Source organism: Brugia malayi (genome assembly GCF_000002995.4).
Source record: "Brugia malayi strain FR3 genome assembly, contig: Bm_v4_Chr1_scaffold_001, whole genome shotgun sequence".
NCBI classification, from domain to species: Eukaryota; Metazoa; Nematoda; class Chromadorea; order Rhabditida; family Onchocercidae; genus Brugia; species Brugia malayi.
The window spans coordinates 267,791-283,301 of NW_025062475.1; the positions used below are offsets into that span (position 1 = coordinate 267,791).

Genomic DNA, 15,511 nt, shown 5'->3' on the forward strand with positions numbered 1-15,511 from the left:
TTTTTTTTCTTTTTTATTGGCTATAACTGTGACATTTTGATTGTCACATCAATTCATTGATAACTTTTCATCGAAAGTTTATTTAAAGTAATATAAATTTTTTCCATCAAAAAAAAAAAAAAAAAAAGAACTTTCATTGAAATTTAATAGTATAAGCAAACAAATTAATAAAATGATTTTTCATCCCTAATAGTTAAATATTTAAAAAAAAAATTATCAAATATATGCCTAGTTAATAAGATAGGACAAGTAGCTAAGCTATTAAGGATAAAACAAATATTTTTATGTAAAAAAAATTTTGCTCAGTAAAAATTTTAATTATTTTAGATATTTGTGATAGGAAATTAGTTAGCACATTTATCTGTTTATGTCTTTATTTCAAAAATTCATTTTATTTATAATTTAAATTTTGTTTTTTTCTTTTTTTTTTTTTTTAATTTTTTCCCTTGCCTAAATATGCTAATTTTTGTATCATCAAGAATTCTCGATTCTAACTTAATCATTTGAAATAATAAATGAATTTAATGCAATAGATTGTAAAATTATGAATGTTAAAATAATAATTTTTCAAAGAAGGAAACTTTTCCGGTTATCATATTATCAGGAAAAAAAGTTTATTGGCCAACAAGTGCTAATGGAAAATAGTGGCAATGTTTCACGTGATGATGAATTACATATTACTAACGTTAAACTATACGTGGAATCAACGTATGCAAATGGTCAAAATTTAACTGAGCAAACTTATCCGGCATTATTAATCCGGTCACAGAAAGCAATTCCGAAATTAGTGAAATATCTTTATAGTCATTTAGCTTCATATTCCTGTCATACTGATGAGAGCATTCCTGATATGATCATTTCGTTAATTTCCGATGAAAATATTATTGGTTTACAGGTAATTAATTCATTTCATATCTCTGAAATATTACCTTTATTATTAATTTAGATTTGACATTCATACAAGTAAAAAAAAGAAAGAGTTATTTCCTTAATTATTATTTAAATTATAAACAAATTGTTGTCATTTTTTGATTTTCCCACCTTTCATTAATCTTTCGATACTTAAAATCTTAAAAAAAAAGCATAATAAACAATCTTTATCAAAAAAATTTATACTTTTTTTGTAATTTTTTCCTTTTTTTTTTCTTCCCTAAACCTTTAAAATTAAACTGACAACAATTTGACCTTTCAAGTTTTTAAATAATTTTATTAGAAAAAAAAAAAAAAAAAAAGAAAACAAAACGATTTGTTTATTAATATTTTCTTTTCTATTCCTTCACATTTTGTAATTTTTTCCTCTTTTTTTTTTTCAAAAAAAAAAGTGTCCAAAGATAATGAAAATGAAATAAGAAATATTACAGAAACAAAAACAAATTGAAAAAGGTTTATCAAAAATTATTTTCAATTGTAATTCATGGCTGATAACATCAGGTAAAGCAAATGATCCATTAGCATGTGTTGCTAGAAATATTATCTATGCTAAGGAATCATCAGTAAGTTAAATTTTGAAATATTTCCTTACAAAATTTACAAGTATTTTTTTAAAAAGAAAAAACTTAATTTTCGTTTTTTTTTTTTTTTTTTTTTTTTTTTTTTGTATTTTTTGTAAATTATAAAATTAATAAAATTTGCAATATGCTATGAGTGTATAATTAAATATGTAAATTAACAATGATAATTTTGTTAATAATAAATGATAAATTTAGAATTTAACAAATGTTGATACATTGCTATTAGTTATCAATGATAATAGCTGTGTGATTAATGATCAACAATTGTATCATATACCAATGATTGATATTCAATGTAAAACAATTTTAATTTTATGGATGGAGCAATTATTTCCAATTAATAAATTAGCATTGTTTAGAAGTATCATTGCAATGAAACTCTCAATACAACCACCTGGTAAAATTTTAAAAAAATTAAAAAATATAAAAAAGTAGTAAAAATTTTTAAAAATATTTAGTTAAAAAGTATGGTAAAATTTTTCAAAAATATATGATAAAAATAAACGATAATTTCTCTTATCATACATATCATTCCATTCCAATAAGAAATCACTAAATGAGATTATATTTGAAATATCACAGAATAATATCACAAAATAGATAACATTATAGCTAATTATCATATTACTTATTATTACTAGTATTATCAAGTTAAAACTATCATATAACTTATTATTACTAGTATTATCAAGTTAAAACTATCATATAACTTATTATTACTAGTATTATTAAGTTAAAACTATCATATAACTTATTATTACTAGTATTATTAAGTTAAAACTATCATATAACTTATTATTACTAGTATTATTAAGTTAAAACTATCATATAACTTATTATTACTAGTATTATTAAGTTAAAACTATCATATAACTTATTATTACTAGTATTATTAAGTTAAAACTATCATATAACTTATTATTACTAGTATTATTAAGTTAAAACTATCATATAACTTATTATTACTAGTATTATTAAGTTAAAACTATCATATAACTTATTATTACTAGTATTATTAAGTTAAAACTATCATATAATTTATTATTACTAGTATTATTAAGCTATTTTACGCAACAATAATAATAATTAGTTTTTCTATAAAATTTTTTAACTTATAGTAATAATAATAATAATTAATTTTTCTATAAAATTTTTTAAGTTATAAATAAAATAATCATGAAAAATTTGTTATAAATTTTTTTAGCATTACTAATTGATGCACCACAAAGTGATAGTAATCTTTGCTTATCACCACAGACAGCATTGTTATCACCTAATAAATATGAAAAATTACCTATTGCTGTAGCATTATTTTGTGGCAGTGAATTAGCATCAATTGCTGAACTTCGAGCACATTTACAGTGTGGCATATCAGTGATTGTTTTACAGGTAAGTTAAATTATACATTTAAAAAATATTTTATCAAAACTTTTTTCAAATAATCTAAAATAATTATTGCATAATTAAAAATAATAAAATGATAATAAATAATCCTAAGAAAAAAAAAATAATAATTATTGTATAATAATTTTAAAATGATAATAATAATAAAAGTATTTCAAATTAATAAAAGAAAGAATTATTCTTTTTTAAATTTCAAAAATTTTCATTATTGTTTGAAAAAAAAAAAAAAAAAAAAGAAATTTTAGGATGGTAGTGAATTATGTGCTCTATTATACCATTCCTGGTTACTATATCGTAATTCAATATTTCATTTTGAAAATTGGTTAGAATGGTTAAATTTGGAATTATGTAATTTAGCACCGAATAGTCTTTTATCTAACGATGAATTAATTAATGAAACTAAAGAAAATATTATTGCATCATTAGCTATTGCTTGTGGTAATGTACCATTATTATCATTTATACTTATTGAACAGGTAATTCTTTTTTAAATTTTTAAATTTTTTAAATTATTACTTACTAATCATTCATTCATTACTTATTTAATTCCATTTAAAATTTCATATATTTCTTGAACAGGTGAATCTTTTTTAAATTTTTTAAATTATTACTTACTAATTATTCATTCATTACTTATTTGATTCCACTTAAAATTTCATATATTTCTTGAACAGGTGAATCTTTTTTAAATTTTTTAAATTATTACTTACTAATCATTCATTCATTACTTATTTGATTCCACTTAAAATTTCATATATTTCTTGAACAGGTGAATCTTTTTTAAATTTTTTAAATTATTACTTACTAATCATTCATTCATTACTTATTTGATTCCATTTAAATTTTCATATATTTCTTGAACAGGTAATTTTTTTTTTTTTTTTTTAATTTTTTAAAATATTACTTATTATTCATTCATTATTTATTTGTTTCCATTTAAAATTTTATATGCTAAAATGTTATTTTAAAGGTGTTTTTTTTTTCCTTTTAAATTTTAAAACTTTGAACTTTTTTTTTCTAATAATTCTAAATTTAATTTCATATTTTATATTTTAGATTGATAATTTATGTGATCATTTTTTAAAATTATCTATGCAAAGTGCTATTGATACAAATGACATTCATCGTTTATTACGCCTTGCAGTAAAACTTAATGTTTCATCGATTATTTTATCCACTGATCTTACCACACTTTATGCTAATATGGTAAAAAAAAAAAATTTTTTTTAAAATTATTAAATCTTACAATTATTGAATAAAACAATTTTAAATTATTGATTGTTACAAATGTAAAATAATCTAAATTTTTGCTATAAATGTGAATTTTTGTTTCTTATTTCATGTTTAATTAATCTTTTTATCAAATTTTATTGATACTTTCGTTTTGAAAAAATGGTAATATTTAATAATTAAATCAAATTCAAGAGAATTTTTTTAAAAAAAAAAAAAGTAATGAGAAAAGATTTTATTAGACTTTAATAAATTTAAACATTTAATTGAAACTTTTAACATTTCGATGAAAGAATTGATGAAGTTAAATAAATTTGACAATTTTTTTTTTTTTTTTTGAGGATATCAGTGATCTTTTTGAAGAGGCATTATTATCAGATAATCGATTGATCGTTTTAACAGCTATTTTAGAGCAGAATATTTCATTGAAAGTTTCATTACATTTATTAACAAAATTAATACAACATACTTCATCAGATCAAGTAAATTTGCTTCTTTTCTCTTTTTTTTTTTTTTTTTTTTCAAAATAATCTGATTTTGATAAAAAAATGATCCAAGAAGGCCAAGATGATAATTTTTTCTTCTTCTTCTAAAGAAATTTAATGATGTAAAGAATTTGAAAAAAAAAGAAATGAAGAATTTTAAAAAAAAAAATAAATTTCTTCTAAAGAAATTTAATGAAATAAAGAATTTGAAAAAAAAAAGAAATGAAGAATTTTAAAAAAAAAAATAAATTTCTTCTAAAGAAATTTAATGAAATAAAGAATTTGAAAAAAAAAAAATTTAATGAAATTTAAAAAAGTAATAAATTAGCATGATAAATTAAATGAAATAAATGTTATATTATATTTTAGGCATTTTTTAATAATATTATTGTTGCTCATTGTTTGGGACGAAATTTACCAGTGGCAGAAATTGATGCAATTTTAATTGATCAATTAGAACAACTTCTGGTAATGATCAATTTATTGCTTTTAATTTACTGATAATGATCAATCAATTTGTAAATGTTTAAAAGAAAAAAAATATATCAATTTTGTTGCTCTAAAAGTAAAATATATTAAATTTTTAGATTTATTTTTAGATTTTAGATTTATTTATAATTTGAATTTCAGATTTATCTATATAAATGAATTTTAGATTTATTTATGATTTGAATTTTAGATTTATTTATAATTTGAATTTTAGATTTACTTATATAAATGAATTTTAAATTTATTTATATAACTGAATTTTTCATTTATTTATATAACTGAATTTCACATTTATTTATATAACTGAATTTTAGATTTATTTATATATTTGAATTTTAGATTTATCTATATAAATGAATTTTAGATTTATTTATGATTTGAATTTTAGATTTATTTATAATTTGAATTTTAGATTTATTTATATATTTGAATTTTAGATTTATTTATAATTTGAATTTTAGATTTATTTATATATTTGAATTTTAGATTTATTTATCTGGTGGTATGAAAAATTTGCTATGTGCAACATATTTTAATCAACAACATATGCTTAATCAAGATCAATGCTTTCAAATATTAGCAATATGGTCAATTTTATTAAATCGTCTTGAATTAGCAAAATGTTTATGTGCATACTCATTTGAGCCAATTTCATTAGCAATAATTCTTGCACGAATATGCAATTCATTAGCTTTTGAGGTTTGTAAATAAATTTATAACAATAATTTATAAATATTTCATTTTTGTTTTTTTTTTTTTTCACACAACCAACAGTTTATGTCTGATTTAAATTACTTTTTTTATTACATTTTTTAGAATTGTCAAATGTTTTTTTTTTTTTGAAGAATATTTGACTCTTTTCTAAATTTCAGTTTTTTCATATTTTTAAGTAAAATATCACTTTTTTTTGAAAAAAAAAAAAAAAAAACATTGTTTTAGTTTTTAAATTTTTAAATAAGATATCATTTTATTCAATGTGTTTTATTGTTTATATATATATGAGATTAATGAAAATTTTGAATAATTAATGTAGAATTATGATATATGCTAAAAAAAATATTATTAATAACATATTTAAAGGATTTTTTTAAATTTAGAATTTTTGACGCTTAATCGAAAAGTTTATTCTTTAGGCAATTTTTGTTTCTTTTCCTTTTTAGTATTAAAAATTTTTTGCGATTGATAAGGTTATATTTTATTTTTTATAATAATGAATTTGATTTTAGTTTTGATTGTATTAAAATTGTATTACTTATTTTTTTAGTTTTTTGAGTGTGTAGTCTTTTTTTTTTTTTTGTTTACTAGTAATTTTTCACTTTCTTTTATAAATGTTCCAGAATAATGTTTCAGCTATTCATTAACTTATTGTATAGGTAGCTAGCTATATATCAGCTTATTACAGGTAGCTAGCTGCATATTCGCTAATCACAGGTAGCTAGCTATACATTAGCTAATCACAGGTAGCTAGCTATATATCAGCTTATTACAGGTAGCTAGCTGTATATTAGCTAATCACAGGTAGCTAGCTATATATCAGCTTATTACAGGTGCATGATTACCTTTTGTATGAAAATGATTTAAGAAATGCAGCACGATGGTTTAATGAGCATGCAAATGCAATATTAGATGCAGCAAATGCTGAATCACCACGAGAAACTTATCGTTTATTATGTTTACCGTTGGAGTCATTTGATGGTTTAACACTACCGGAACTTGCACTTCAGGTAATAATTACTTTAAAATATTTGGTGGTTTAACACTTCAGGTAATAATTACTTTAAAATAGTTGATAGTCTAACATTTCAGGTAATAATTACTTTAAAATATTTGGTGGCTTAACACTTTAGGTAATAATTACTTTAAAATATTTGTTGGTTTAACACTCTAGGTAATAATTATTTTAAAATAATCGAAATGCTTATCATATATTTTAATTGCATTTTTTTTTTTTTTTTTGTCATCTGTTTATTTAAAATATCTTAAAATAAAATTTTTTTTTAAGACTAATAATAAACATTTTGTGGCACATCGATGTTGTCAAAAATGGATTTACCGGCTTTTGTACGGAAAATTACAGGTATTGATAAAGTAAATTTATTAAATTACAGTTATCAATCAATAATAAATATTGATAAAGGATATCTAATTTACTTTTATTATCATAAAAATATGCCTAAATTATACTGATATCTTATTATCACTCTACTGATATTATAAACTGTACTGATTAATATTATATATTGTTATACATATATTTTAATTGCATTTTTTTTTTGTCATCTGTTTATCTAAATTATTTTGAAATAAAATTATTTTAAAAATAAATATAAATTAGAATTAATAAAATTAATTAAATTAATTATTGCTTGTAAAATTTTATAGGTTGCTTGTTCGAAAGGTTTCATACTTTTACCACATTGGTTGAAAATTTTGCTTGCATCAGTGCTAATAATTCCAATTCAATGGTGGATACGATATCGTACGCCAGAAAATCATTTTCATAATCGATATTCAACTATTAGCCCTAAAACAGCATTCCTACAATTTGATCAACAAAAAAACACCAAAAGGTAAAATATTTCATTCATAGGTAATATTAATTAAAATATTACACCTGATATATTACAAATACAAATGATACTCTAACAGATTGTGTAAAAAATTAATTAGTTAAATTAATTTTTAAATTTTACTAAATATTAATTTATTTTTTTTTAATATTAATTTAGCAAAAATTTTTCCAGTTATATTTCCGGTAAAAAAAATATGCAACATGATGAGCTTATCCTATCAACTATTCGTGATGAACGATCAACATCAGTTGAAGCATCAACAACTTCATGTCTTCTAATGGAAGGTAAATTTAAGTATTATTTAGTATTTTATTCTATTTTGAAAATTAATAATATTTCAAAATTTAATTCATTAATTTTGTTGTAGAAAAGAAAAAAAAAAAGCAAAGCCAATTTTATTTATAAATTTATTAGTTTAAAAAAATAATGTAAATAATGTAAACTTTTTTTTTTCTTACTTACTTTTTTAGGCCAACAATCGATTGATGGTTTAATGATGCGACAAGAATTGAATTCAACAATTTCAGTATCAATGAAAAATGATGAAAGAAAACAAATGAAACAACAAATTTCTTATTTATCAATTGGAACATTTTATTCGACACCAATTGTTAAATATTGGCTTTCACTTACTTTTCGACTCATTCATATTATTTTATTTTCATATACAGTTAGAGTTCATTTTTAAAAAATTTTTCAAAACAAAATAAATGAGAAAAAAAAAAAAAAAACATTTTTTTTTTTTAGATTTATTTAATTTGTTTCTTTTTTTTTTTTTTTATCTTTTAAATTTATTTTAATAGAATTGATTATAATATTTTCAGATATCATTACCTGGTTGTGGTTCACTCATTTTGGATACTTTGGTATGGCTTTGGACATTTTTATCACTTGTTGAATCAATTTGGGTATTTTCAAATCGTATTCAACGAGCTCCTTTACGTCAAGTATTATTGTTTGTTCAAATTAAAAATTTAGATAAAAAATTTAATTCAATTCAATTTCTAAAATTTATATGCTAATTGTTGTAGCTAAATTGTATAAGATGTAATCTATTAAAAATAGTGCCATTGATTTACTTAGTAATTTCAATTTTAATTAATTAAATTTAATAATTTTAATAATACCATAAAAGAATTAAATAAATTAATTAAAAAAAAAAGTACTTTCCAGCTTCGTTGGCGTTTTTTTGATATTATTATGATAGCATTGCTTCTTCTAATTATACTCATTCTAAAAGTACTTTCATTAATGACATCAATCAATTCTATGGTTTGTTTCTTTTTTTTTAAAAAAAAAAAAAAAAAAAAAAAGAACGTTTTCCGTTTTACTTAATTAGCAAATACAGTTGCATTCCGGTTTTATAATTACTGATAGAAATTTGAAAATTTAATAATTATTCAATAGTTATTAGCTTTGAAACTATTTAAACAAATTGTTTGTATTAAATCAATGATATTTATTTATTAAAAATTTATAAATTATTAAAAATTTGACAATAATTTCAAATTCATTCTTCATTTTTAGCCATTTCATATACCGTATGCTAGTCGAATTGCATCAGCATTTTTACTACTTTATTTATGCTATTCAACATTATTTTACTTTGTTCCATTATCACAAACATTTGGCGCATTTGTCGTACGAATTAAACTTATGATTATCAGAGATTTTTTCAATTTTTTAATACTCATTGCTCTAATCATTGGAAGGTTTGTGAATCACATATATTCCATATGTGATAAATTTACTAATACAGTGATAATTTAGTTTTAATTAATCAAAATAGTTTATCAGCAATTAAATTATGAATTTCAATGATTGTAATTGAATTAGTGAAATTTTTTTTTTTTTTATTTTTTTCAGCAAATTATTATAATTATTGATTGACGCTTTTTACATTTCTTTTTTTTTAAAAATAATTTCAAAATTACAGTAGTGCAATAGCAGTTCGTTCATTACTGTATCCGGATCAGGCTTTAACATTTTTATTCATTTCAAAAGCATTTTCATGGGCTTGGCTATCATTATTTCAAATTCAATACGATCGTAACTTATTTCTGTTTCATTTATTTCTCAAAATAATTATGATAATTTTTTATTCTTATATACATTAATTTAAAATTTACCATAGTTATCAATTAGATAATACAATTTTAAAATTATCTGAAATATGGTTTAAAAAAAGAAAAAAAGGAAATGATTGAATTTAATTTTTGAATTTTGAATATATTTAAAACACATAATGTTAAAGTTATGACTAAAATTTAAATGCATGTGTAATTTTGAAATAATGCATTGAAATAATTTTAAAATAATGCGAATTTTAATAAATTTTGCTCAAAATTAACAACTTTTTTTTTTTTTTTTTTTTGTAGAATATCGAGAATTAGAATATTATTAAGATAACATTTTGAAATAAAGCAAATTTTTATAATTTTCTTTTCTTTTTAAAATTAACAAAAAAAGCTCTGCAGAAGAAAAAAAAATTTGTTTTTCATTAATTTTAAGAAATTTAATTTTAATTTTTTTTTTCATTTTCATTTATTTAATTTTAATTTTAATATTTTCTTTTTTTTTGTTACAGAGCTTCAAGAATCAGAATATTGTAAGAAGACATATGTTGGTGATTATCATAATCATGATTATTGCATTGCAATTGGTGGTTTTAGTGATTACAATTGTCCAAGTCAAAATTGGATTGGACATTTAGCAGTTTTAGAATATTTTATTATTCTAAAGCTAATCTGTTGGCCAATTCTTTTTGCGCTATTCTCGAAAACAGCCAAAGAAGTTGATAATGAAGCTGATAAAATTTGGAAATATCAACTTTATTCATTGGTTGAAGATTTAAGGTAAATTATTTATGATTAAATTATTCATCTTACATTTTCAATTTATATTTTTACATTTCATTAATCTATATTTTCTTTTTTTTTTTTTTTAGTATACTATCATATTTAAATCTTTACTTCTTACTTTCTATAACTTTGAAAAAAAAAAAAAAAAAAAAAGAAAGAAAATGTCAATTAGTAAAATATTTGTTTTTCTTTTTTATCTAAACTCTGTTAATCAACATTCATTTAGTTTATACTAATTTAACAATATTATTATTCAATTTATAAATAATTAAAATAAGCGCAAATGTCCTTTTTAATTTAACCAAACAAAAATGTTTTATTATATTTTTTCTCCTTTTTTTGTTTTTTTCAAATTAGGTTTCGTCCTTCATTACCACCACCACTTACACCAATGTTCTTTGTTGGTGTCACATGTTGTCGCACATCTGGTTGCTTCCTTAATTCCTATCAAACTTCAAATCTGATCAATTTGGATCATCCAGATATTGTTCATAATCAACAAATTTCAAAATTACATACCACTGTAAATCAATTTGCTAATAATACAAATAGAAATAAATTTGCAATCGGATGTACACATTTGGTTTCCGAATTTAGGGTAAAATTTTAATTTATTATCATCATTCATTGCTATATTGTAAATTGATTAATTTTCTAAACCTAATTTTCATTTTTGCTAATTTTCTAAAAAATTCATTTTTGCTAGTTTTTTTCATCAATTTTTTTTTTTTTTTTCTAATTCTATTCAAAATTTTTCAAAACAACAAAAGAAATTTATTTATTTATTTATTTTGCATTTATTATTCTATTCTTTTGCAAATTATAGAAATAATTAAATTTTTTTTTTTTTTTTTTTGATTGTTTAGATGAAATCTATAAATTTATGGAATGAAACTATGATCAAATCATCAACTAATTCAGATATTAATTTAAAATATGCCAATGGTAATCATCAGTTACAGGAACAAATTCCATTGCTAATTCTATCACAGTATTTTTCAATCATTTCTAAAAGTATGCTAATTATTTTATTAAAAATTAATTTTTATAATATTTCTTTTTATATATATATAATTTTTTTTTTAAATATTTTGTATATATATTATATACATTTTTATAATTTTTTTATAGTATTTAAAAAAATTATAATGTTTATTGTGTATTTCAATATTTCTTTAAATTTAATTTTTACAAATGCTAATTAATTGTTCTATTCTATCTCCTCCTTCCATCAAAAAAGAAAAAAAAAAATAATAAAATTATATTTATTTTCAGATACAAATGATAGATGGAATAATTCATTTGAAACTATACCATATGATCAAATAACAAATATTCGAAAATTGTTAATTACAGAAAAATATCGATCATTTCAAATTCTAATATTCAATTATTGTCCACCATTTTATTGCAAATCTGTTGATGAATTTTCAAATGATCTGCAAAAATATGTGGATATTTCAACTGGAGATGTAAGTAAATAATTTATGCAAATTAAATGACTGATTTAATTTATTCAAATTAAATTTATTAATGCATAAAATGAAAGTAACACTAGATAATTGCTTATTTGTGAAAAGCATTTCTTAGATTTTTATTTACTTTAATAAAATATCTTTTTTTTTTTTTTTGAAAGATAATGAAATTAAAGTTTAAATTTCAGAATTTAGTTTTACTACGAAAATACTGGAAACGATGGCAACAAAATAAAATGTTGGAATTATTCCAGTTTTCATTACCGTTTACGGTTGATGCATCCGGCTTACCACTGAATCCAAATGGTCGGCAAGGTATTGCCGGACGTGGAAATTATTTGAAATTTGGCCCTAATTTACTAAATGTTTACATTTTAATACGAAAAATCAGTAATAATCATTTAATGGTAATTTATTTTTAAGTTTTTTTTCTTCTTTTTCTTTTTAATTTTTATAATTTATTTTTTTTTTTTTATAATTTTTATAATAAATTTTTATAAATTATTTTATAATTTATTTTTAATAATTTTTAATATCTAATAACAATGTTTTGTTTACGTATGATTTTAGATGATTTTATGCACATTATTCGTGTATTTGCATAATTTGTTCAATCGAAAAATTTTTCAATTTTATTTAAATTTATTTAAAATTTATTTTATTCAAATTTTAGATTTTACTAGAAGGAAATACATTTCCAACTCGTTGGCGATTAAGCAATGATCATTATGATGAAGAACTTCAATTAATTCTTCGAAATAATCTATTAAGCAATTCAGATATTCGAGTAAATAAAAACAATAAAACTTTTTTTTTTTTTTTTTTAAAAAAAAAAGAAAAACTTTAAATTATATCAATTTTTGAAGAATTATTTCGATGTAATTTCTTCAACAATATATGCTAAAAATAAAATTATATTCGATAGAACGATAAAAAATATAACAATTTCATATGTTCTAAGTTAAAATTTAAAATGCGCAAATGTTACTTTTTATAATATTTTTTTTTTTTTTTTAAATGAAACTGTTAATATATAATATTTATTTTTATATTTTCATAGTTAAAAAAATCGAATCAAATTTTTCTTTTTTCATTTACCTATTAAAAATCCTTTTTTTTTTTTTTTTTTTTTTTTTTTTTTCATTTCTTTATGGATAAAGTTTTAACTCATATGAAATGATCAAAATATTTAGCTTTGCTAAAAAATAATGATTATAGAATTTACTTATATAACTTTTAATTTACTTTTGAATAAATTTATTTATTTAAATATTTTATAGGTTTTGTCCAGTCAAAATTTATTAAATGTTGGTGAAACAAACAATGGTGTAGCACATGTAAAACGTGTACCAGTAACGGACGTACGTGATACAGATAACGCATGGTTGGTGCATGATGTTTGGGCTATTTTTCTCGGGTATATCATCATTTTTTTTTTTTTTTTTTTTAAATTTCATTTTTTATAAAAGTAATTTTATTGTCAATCACTTGCATATTTTTATTAATTTATTGATCAATTTTTTTTCATTTACTTATAAAAAATTCATCAAAATTTGAAAAAAAAAAAAAAAATAAACTTACTTTTACTTTTTTCAGTAATACAAATTGTAAAAGTGTAAATTTGTGAAATAAAATTTACCTCGCAAAAAAAAAAAAAAAAAAGATAATTTCAAAGTTTTCATTTTTCTTTTTCTAAAAATTATTTTGCTATGTATGTGCAATTTCAATTTCATTTCATTGTTTTTTTTTTTTTTTTTTTTTTTTTGATTTGAGAATTTTTAGATCACAAATATCTGAAACATTGGTAACAAATGGAATATTAAATTGGTGCAATTACAGCGAGAATGTTTTATCAATTCGTGATCGAGAATATTTCAATGCTTCCTTAAATTTCTTCATGGATGATATTTGATTGTGCGAAAAAAAACTATTTAATATTTGATGTTTACAGGTTTACAGGTTAAAGGTCAATATATTTGTTAAATTATAATGCAAAAAAAAGGAAAATTTTCCCTAAATAAAATACATTAAACTAGTTAGCATGTATACTAGTAAAATTTGAAACTAAAACTTAATATTTGAAATTATACATAGTACTGTTTTTGTTCAATTTACATAATTGATTTGTTGTTATTGTTTATTTGGTTTTCTTTTTATTTATTTATTTGTTTGTTTGTTTGTTTTCCTTTCCCTCCATAAATGATTATAAAATTGAAGAAAAAATTTCAAAAATTTGTTATCTAGAAAAACAGAAATTTAAAATTAATAAAATAAATCTTTCAATTTTGGTTATCAAAGAAAAAAGAAAATTGTTTTGTTGGCTGTTTATCAATGTAAACTTTAAATAAAACTTAATTGACTAATACTTTTTTGTTTGTTTTTTTTTTTTGTTTTTTCAAGTATTTTTGGTGGTAATTTCTCTCATTTTATAAATATTATTATTTATTGAATTTAATATTATTCATTTTTCTCTTTTTCGTTTTTTTTTTTTTTTTTTTTTGTTTAATTTCATGCTATTAGAGTTAAAAAAAATTTTTGGTAAAGTATTTAGGAAAGTTTATGAATAAATTTTTCAATAGCAAAATGTTCATTAGATATTCTTTTGTTAAAAAATTTTATCATACCTTAACTTATCTTACCTTATCTTCGTTTAATTAAAATTTCACAAGTATAAAGATGAATAAATTGAAAATTTTTTGTTTGTAACATAAATTTTATCCCAATGAACAACTAAAACATTTACAACTTTAATATGAATAAATTTTAAAGTAAAATTAAATGAAAAAAATTTTTGAATTAAACTATTTATTTATGATTTTTTTTGAGTAAAATCTAGCAGAAAGTTAATGAATTACTTTTTTAAATAGTTTTATAGCTTTTTTTTTTTCTCTTTTTTTTTTCACATAAATAAAAGTTTTGAAAGCTTTTGCATGAAAAAGATGGAAAAATTATGACAAATACTTAAATATACTAAAAGTAATTACTTACAATTACTTATTGTAGCAATTACTTACATACTAAAAAGGTTGGAATAATAATTTGAAATTACTAATGCATTAGACTAGTAACAGCTGTGCCTGTTAACATAATAGGCTTTCAAATTAAAGCCTTAAAAGCTTTTACATGAAAAAAAAAAAAAAAAAAAAACAAAATCGATAAATTGATGTTTGGACAACTTTTTCAAGAAAATGAAATCAATAAATGAGAAGCTGAGGACATGTCACCATTTCAGGATTTATCCATGAAAAGAAAAAAAAAAAAAAAGAAAAATAAAAACGAAAGTCTTTGTCAGCCTTTTTCATTCTTTATAGATATAATTTTTTAGAAAGAAAAATATTTCAAAGTTATTTCAAAATTTCTTACTCTATCAGTTTTAATTTTTTATATTTAAAAAATCAAATATTTAAATAATATCTTTAATAGTAATATAATAAATTCTTAATCGAATTGAATTATAGCACTTCATTTTAGCCAAAGTATTAT

At 19.9% G+C, this 15,511-nt stretch overlaps 1 protein-coding gene and 1 non-coding gene across 3 annotated transcripts; one reads left to right on the forward strand and one right to left on the reverse strand.

Annotated features, from left to right (window-relative positions):
* Window positions 1-634: 634 nt before the first annotated feature.
* Bma-ced-11 lies at window positions 635-13,940 on the forward strand (the record flags this gene model as incomplete). Of its 2 annotated transcripts, none has more annotated exons than XM_043076077.1 (26): window positions 635-895; window positions 1,362-1,493; window positions 1,707-1,908; window positions 2,716-2,900; window positions 3,161-3,391; window positions 3,972-4,121; window positions 4,487-4,627; window positions 5,000-5,098; window positions 5,606-5,818; window positions 6,667-6,843; window positions 7,122-7,196; window positions 7,502-7,689; window positions 7,864-7,976; window positions 8,163-8,362; window positions 8,517-8,639; window positions 8,866-8,964; window positions 9,220-9,404; window positions 9,629-9,741; window positions 10,280-10,547; window positions 10,911-11,151; window positions 11,420-11,567; window positions 11,829-12,025; window positions 12,217-12,435; window positions 12,702-12,815; window positions 13,309-13,445; window positions 13,811-13,940. In XM_043076077.1, 26 exons carry the CDS (start codon window positions 635-637, stop codon window positions 13,938-13,940), a joined length of 4,341 nt encoding a protein of 1,446 aa, XP_042932011.1. The 2 variants fall into 2 exon arrangements, with proteins under 2 accessions (XP_042932011.1, XP_042932012.1); XM_043076078.1 differs by having other exon boundaries at window positions 11,516-11,567.
* Window positions 13,941-14,273: 333 nt separating this feature from the next.
* Window positions 14,274-14,323, reverse strand: Bm16234. Its single transcript, XR_006228056.1, has one exon. It is a non-coding gene; the product is annotated as a small nucleolar RNA Bm16234 (small nucleolar RNA).
* Window positions 14,324-15,511: the final 1,188 nt, after the last annotated feature.